This window comes from Alosa pseudoharengus, unplaced genomic scaffold (genome assembly GCF_046254945.1).
Source record: "Alosa pseudoharengus isolate Yale_2024_CS ecotype anadromous, Long Island Sound unplaced genomic scaffold, YU_APseudo_1.1 YU_APseudo_1.1_scf_1, whole genome shotgun sequence".
In the NCBI taxonomy this organism is placed as follows: Eukaryota; Metazoa; Chordata; class Actinopteri; order Clupeiformes; family Clupeidae; genus Alosa; species Alosa pseudoharengus.
The window spans coordinates 27,795,041-27,802,540 of record NW_027468564.1 but is presented as its reverse complement, the minus strand read 5'-3'; the positions used below and the strand labels follow the sequence as shown (position 1 = coordinate 27,802,540).

General features: G+C 44.8%; 1 protein-coding gene across 1 annotated transcript in view; it reads right to left on the bottom strand.

The window, feature by feature from the left end:
- Positions 1-3,316: 3,316 nt before the first annotated feature.
- The window catches only part of gcgrb (glucagon receptor b), an 85,656-nt gene continuing 81,472 nt past the window's right edge, over positions 3,317-7,500 (bottom strand). The window contains exon 14 of the mRNA XM_076286060.1: positions 3,317-5,730. Coding sequence (XP_076142175.1) covers positions 5,194-5,730 — 537 coding nt within the window. The 3' untranslated portion in view covers positions 3,317-5,193. The remainder of the gene's footprint in view (positions 5,731-7,500) is intronic.

The following is a 7,500-nucleotide window of genomic DNA, read 5'->3' as shown; positions in this document are numbered from 1 at the left end:
TCTCAAAATGAAACCGTTCTGTGGGGCGCCTGCCATGTACCTCGCAGTTGCAAACTGCAAGGGACATGAATCCGCCTATTTGCACGAACATTAATAGATACCAGCTCCTTAACTTTACCGATTCAAATCTAGTGACCGCGCTGTCAACTAAGCAGACATCCATAGACCGGACATAAGGCCATTCAATTTGCATACAGTTTCGATTGCAGATGCAATTGTAGCAGGGCAAGGTTTTCGAAGAGGGAAAGCGGCACTAAATGCCAATCACTTTAGCCAGACTACGCCACCCTGGGCCTAGCACCCAGGGAATGAGTTAAGAGCACACACTATTGCACCATAGCACACAGGTTCGTATACACGAGGCAGAGACGTGAATTCCAGTGGAAACATGACCAAGTTTATTTAACTAAAACCAGGGAAAAGGAAGGGGGGAGAGCTGCAAAAAGACATAAAGACTAGTCTGGGTTAGGAAAGTACAAAAATATTTATTATGTTTTCTTGTTGCACCTTTGTTTATTAAAAATGATCACAACTAGCACAGGCTCCATAGGGGAGGCACGATGGAGCAGGATGAGCAAGGCAGAGGCTTACCTGGGGGGAGGCAGACTACTGATAACGTGCCCTAGAGCCCACACACATGCACACGCACAGCAAGAAAGATCAAATCATGACACCGCAGACCACACCAAAATGTGCATCTTTACTGCACCACCACTAGGTAACGGACTAGCCTCCCGCCAGCGAGAACCCTGCCTGCCAAATTAACAAATAGTTAAAAGTTGTTGCTCCCAGACTATGCAAAACACACACTGTATAACTAAGATAATAAAGTAAAGTAAAACAGAAGGGTACAAGTACAATGCAAGCAGTTGCCAAGTGCGAGCAAAGCTAAACAGAAACCAAACAAAACTAAGACAGACAAGACAGCAGCACGACCTACGCTGAGGGCAACGCGGATGGAAAAGCCGTGCTACCTGGAAGACAAACAAAATACATCAAACCTGATACCATTTCCCCAAACATCAATTTATTTTAGAGCTATACATACCCATATTCTTCTCTATGGCAATTTTCCACTGACAGCAGATGAGGATAGCATATCCATCCATCTAGGGCTACAGAGAAATGGAGTTTAGCTAAACCAAGCACATTTTAGTCTACAGCATTAGGGCAGCAACATACCCGATGGCCGGTAGACCCCAGTGCTCAGCCGAGGGACAAACAGTGGAACCTACCGAGCCTCTTGCTGTAGAACTCCTAAAGTAGCACATGGTGGGCCTAATTGAATGATTGGCCCCACCCACTCATTAGCAGAGGGGCCAGGAGAGACCAGGAAGAAAGAGCAAGCAAGCAGACAAGGTCTGCCTGCTACACAATCTTTAAAGTTAATAGCAACAGTGCATTATAGTCTAAAATTTAAATGGGCATTTTAAACACTATTCTTCTCGTTTTCTACTCCAAAGTAAAGGTGCATTCTTCCGGCTATTGCGCAAACGCCTCTTGTTCTGATATAACGACTATACAATATAATATAATACAACAATAAAATATAACGACTTGAGTTATTTGCTGTTTACATTGGAATTGACGTCCACAGTGTTATGGACCCATTTGTCTGCAACGCAACGTAGCCTACAACGTAGCCTACAGGAACAGCTTACTATGCTGACAAATGACGACTGCACAACATGCGAAAATTTCCCCTACACTCGGATGCGCATTAAAACTTATCTTTTCAGTAGTCATTTCCAACTTTTCACGCTGATGGTGCTCAAAATGCAACACAACCGTGTTCAAAGCAGGATCTATCTATCTAGATCCTAGGCTATAGCAATGTATGGTTGGGGGAGGCATAGAAAAGTTGGAGAACCTGTGGCCTAAAACAATATTGGTGGTTGCAGGGTAGATTTGAAGTGAAATGGGTCGCGATGGTCTGTCATTTTAAAAAAGTGGGTCGCCAGAAAAAAAGTTTGGGAAACACTGATTTACAAGATCCTCCTCCTTACATTTAAAGCTATTAACAATCTTGCTCCTCAGTATCTTACTGAGCCCCTCCATATCAAGACACCCATCCGTTCTCTCAGATCTTCTTCCTCCATCCAGCTCATCCTCACACCTGCTCGTCTGGTTACCATGGGGACTAGAGCTTTCCGTCACTCAGCCCCCCACCTCTGGAACTCTCTGCCCCACTACATTCAACACTCCACGTCCATAACCACTTTCAAATCTCACCTAAAAACTCATCTTTTCAGACAGACCTACTCTCTTTATTTTTTTTTCCTTTCTCTTTCTCTCTTTCTTTTGCTCTTTTTTATTAATAGTATTATCATGTTATTTTATTGCTTGTTTTCTCTGATTGCTTGTTTAATGGATTGAATGTTTTATTGTTGATTTTGTAAGGTGACCTCAGAAAGGCGCCCATAAATAAAATGCATTATTATTATTACTTGTGTGTGTTGCCGTGCACACACACAAACACACACACACACACACACAGATGAATGTGCAGAAACACACACCCCTTGGTTATTGAGTCGTGTCTGGCTAGCGTCCTCTGAGTCTGTTTGCATTCTTCTGATGTTCTGGCTACCGGTCAGCACTTTGGGTATGCAGATGAGACCCAGAGGAAATGAGGATCTGTGTGTGTGTGCGTGTGTGTGTTCATGTGTGTGTGTGTGTGTGTGTGTGGTTATATTGTATCTCTTTCCCTTGGACATGTGTGACTAATGTGTGTGTGTGTGTGTGTGTGTGTTTGTGTGTGTGTGGTTATATCTCATTCCCTTGTGCATGTGTGACCAAATATGTATGTTTGTGTGTGTGTGTGTGTGTGAGAGAGAGAGTGTGTGTTTTAAGTTGTTTGGTATACATGAAGTACATTTCCCCTGTGGTATATTTGCTTTCCCACGGCTTTGTGCTATGCTGGTGATATTATCTCTCTCTCTCACACACACACTAACACACGTGCGCACTCACACGCACAAATACAGACTAATTGCCCCAATTCGCCTCATTTCCTTACTCTCTAATAGTAACCTTAACAGAAAATCACTGAGACTTATTTCCCTCAGATGGCACCAACCAACCACTCTGGCTCAAGGGCTATTATCCTCTAACTTACAATATATTGCTTTTAATAAACAATACACATGTTAGTCTCATCTATCACTTCACTTAGATTGCAAAGCCTGACAGGTAGTGTTCTTTTCTTTTTTCTTTTACAAATAATGATGACTTTGTTGATCTGTTTTGTTGGAAGTCAGAACAGCTTCACACACCTACAGACAGGAAACTAGAGAGAACAGACACCAGACTGATGCATTTTGGACCATAGACATTTAATCAGAAAAAAATGCATCACATTTGATTGGTAGATCCACCGTTTCTCTTTTTGAAGCACACCTGTACATATCTGTTAGACAAGTAGTTTAAGAATTGTCGCCATATTCAAAGCTTCATGTTGTCTTTTTTCCAATAACTCTTTAAGCATAACCAGAGTGTATTCAAGCAAGCTCCCAATGATTCAATGGGGCCCTTCCATTTTCCTTGTGTTCCATGAGGTATTCCCCACAGAAAAAAATGGCGACATTCCCGAACATTCATAGGACAGTTTTCGGTTACACTTTACTTGACAGTGTCGACATAAGAGTGACATGACACTGTCATGAACATGTCATAAACAAGTCATAAACCTTTATGACATAACACTTCTGTTATTAAGTGACATTCGGTTTTTGTCATAACAATTTAGGGTTAGGGTTAGGGTTAGGTTCAGGGTTAGGATTAGGTTTAGAGTTATGGTTAGGGTTGGGGTTAGGATTAGGGTTAGAGGTTAGGATTAGGGTTAGGGTTAGGGTTAGGGTTAGGGTTAGGTTTCATGTGTCATGACAGTGTCATGTGTTCATGACAGTATCATGTCACTCTTATGTCGATACCTTCAAGTAAAGTGTTACCTAGTTTTCACATGAGAGTCGTTCACTTCAGTTGTCTTTGGACTGCAAAATGGCACAAAATTGTGTTTGCGTGTGTGTGTGTGTCATTAGCCTTTTGTTTTTTGAATTTAATTGAATACACTTAGCATAAACCAACCACTTATTTTCTCAATGAATGGTCAATCCAAGCACAGCTTTAGCCTAGCCTGAGCACTACGGTGGCCTTGAGGGCTCGCACAGTACCTCAAGCTCCACTTTCACAGCATAGACAAGAAAACAACAACACGGCTGCCGAGGGCAATGGCAAGACACACACACACACACAAACACAAACACACACAAACACACACACACACACACACACACACACACACACACACAGGCTGTGCTTTTGATGTTGAAAAATGAATGAAGCTGCACCAACATAAAAGAAAGTAAAAAAAATCAGACAAACAAAAACATAAACAGAGAAACAACAACAAAAAAAAACACCGAACCTGTTAAGAGACGTAAAAGTCCGGCATCAGAAAGTAAAAGTCCTACTACCTGTTGGTTCCACCTGTGCACTTAACACAGGTGATTTCACTAATTAGCTAATTTACCTGGCTCTAAGTGTTGTACTAATTAGAATCAGCCAATTCAGTGATGGGTTGGAGCCAATATGTGGCAGGACTTTTACTTTCTGAAGCCAAACGTTTACACCTCTGGACACTGTGTCCAGACATGGCGCACCATGGAGCAGTACTGAGGTTTGTGTTTTGGCAACGAAGGTCTTGATTATCTCTTTTTTCTACAGTGTTTATTTTAGTTTAACGACTGTTAAAGAGAGAATACAAGGAGAGCCAGTAACAATATGTATGCATAACCCAAGAGGGAGCGTCTGTCTTTCTCTGCAAGGAGGTGAAGATGTTGGTCTTCAATATGTGTTGCCCATCAAGAACATCCTTATTTATTTTTTTTATTCATTTATTTTTCTTCCATTTGAGGAAGTAAAATAATGTGTCCTTGTCTTTTTTTTTGCCCTAATAAGGATGCCATCAGCCACAGTCAACATCTCTAGCGCTGAACAAACACCCGCACACCTCATCCCATTGGTTCATCAAGCTCAGGTTTCCTGTCCATCCACTTCCGGCCCTCCTCTCCCTCTCTCTCTCTCTCTCTCTCTCTCTCTCTCTCTCTCTCACCACTCAACAGGTGGGCGGGGCCTTGACGCTGTACCCAGAGGGTCTACGCAGGCGCAGGCCGTCACGATTGGCGTCGGAGCTCAGAGGTAGCTCTCCGTATTTCGCTGTCGAAGGTCGTCCTCGTCGTCGCCGCTGTTGTCAACGTCACCGTTGTTGTCAACGTCACCGTTGTTGTGGTGCTGGTGGTGGTGGTGGTGATGAAACCCGTGCGGCCTCTCCTCCAAGCAGATGTCCTCGGTCAGCGAGCTGCTCCCGTAGCTGTTGTTGCCCTCTGGTGGCGGGGAGGATAACTGCACCCTGCGCCGCTCCCTCTCCCCACCCCTGTGGCCCCCGCGGGCGGCAGTGTCCACCAGGCGCTGGCTCTCCTCTCGGAGCAGCGTGGCGGACGAGGAGGGGGGCAGGGGGTCTGGGTCAGGGGGGTCTGGGTCAGGGGGGTCGCTGCCGCCGCCGCCACCGCCACCGCAGGGGTCGTAGCGGGGCTGGTCGACGTCGGGCGCGGCCATGGCGACGCTGGCACTCTTGACGTGCGGCGTCTGGCTGTGCGTGTGGCGGTACTCCTCCTCGATGTCCTTGCCCAGCTTCCAGCGCTTCCACCGCTTCACCATTTCAGACTGGACCTGAGAGAGAGAGGGAGAGAGAGAGAGAGAGAGAGGAAGAGAGAGAGAGAGAGGAAGAGAGAGAGAGAGAGAGAGAGAGAGAGAGAGAGAGAGAGAGAGAGAGAGAGAGGGAGAGAGGAAGAGAGAGAGAGAGAGGGAGAGAGAGAAAGAGAGAGAGAGAGAGGGAGAGAGAAGGGGAGGGAGAGAGAGAAAGAGACAGAAAGGGGGGTGGAGAGAATGAGAGAAAAAAAGAGGGAGAGAGATAGAGAGATAGGAGGAGAAAAAGGTAGTGAGAGATGAAGAAAGAAGTAGAGAGGGATAAAGAGAGAGGGAGATAGGCTTAAGACTTTGATTTATGAGACCAGTATTCATTGTTTACATTCTTTGAACACATTATGCGTGAGAACATTCAAACACAGACCTAAAATACAAATACACATGTGAGAAGACAGCAAAACAGCAAAACAACCCACAGCCCACACAGACACTCTGCCTCAGCAAGAGAGAGAGAGGGGGGGTGTTAGGGCTGGAGGGCAGGAAAGACACAGGCTGAATCCCAATTTCTCTCCTCACAGACTCACAGATGCATTCCCGTTAACTTTGTGAGGGCTTAGGGCTGTCCCACTGTAAAATTGCGAAGTGCTTGAGGGCTCACTCGCACCCTTTCTGAGCCCTTTCCATAAGTCGGCATCTATAGGTGTTGTGTTGTGAAATACAGGGTTACCCAAAGGGCAGCCGTTAGCGCTTTGGACTTGTAACCCGGAGGGTTGCCGGTTCGAACCCCGACCAGTAGGCACGGCCGAAGTGCCCTTGAGCAAGGCACCTAACCCCTCACTGCTCCCCGAGCGCCGCTGTTGTTGCAGGCAGCTCACTGCGCCGGGATTAGTGTGTGCTTCACCTCACTGTGTGCTCACTGTGTGTTCACTGTGTGCTGAGTGTGTTTACTAATTCACGGATTGGGATAAATGCAGAGACCAAATTTCCCTCACGGGATAAAAAGAGTATATGTACTTATACAAAGGGAGGCTGAAGCTTGAAAAAACACCAGTAAACAAATGCCATAAAACGGAAAAATGTTTGTTACAATTAATCAATTAATGATAGGTCACAGGTGCTGTTCCATTCCTGCATTTATGACAGCCTCGCAAACTTGATCACTTATCAACAAATGTCAGTGAACTCTTTGATGATTCAGGGGTTCAACCTTAGGGATGAGATCGAGATTCAACCTCCCATGCTCAGTATAGGGCTGATGACTGAAACAATCCTGAGGATATTTAAATCATATATTCCTTGATAAGAGTCGTTTACTACAGCCATATTAAATTAGATTAGATTTGCTCCTCACACGTTAGTCTAAGTTGACATATGTGGACTGTATCCTAACTCCTTTTATTCCCCGGGACTGTAAAGGGCCGTTCACACGAGGAACGATAACTATAATGATAAAAGTGTCCGCACCAACGTTAAGAAAAGTCTCTCTTGGTGTTGATGTGATGGCTAAAATGTGATGGATTCTGATTGGCTGTCAGCTTTTTATGGTTCTCAAAATCTCTCTGAAATCGTTCTTCATGCCGTTGTAGTTCATGTGTGGACGTCGTCATTCATATTAGCTAGAACGATATTTGTTTTGCCTTTATCGTTATAGTAATCGTAAACGTATAATCGTAGTAAACGGCCCTTAACAGTGTGCAATATATCCAGAGCCAACAAAGTTACCTGCCATGTCCTATATAGATGAGATCACCACCAAGTAAGAGACACATACACCCTCCATGACAAAGGTTAAGA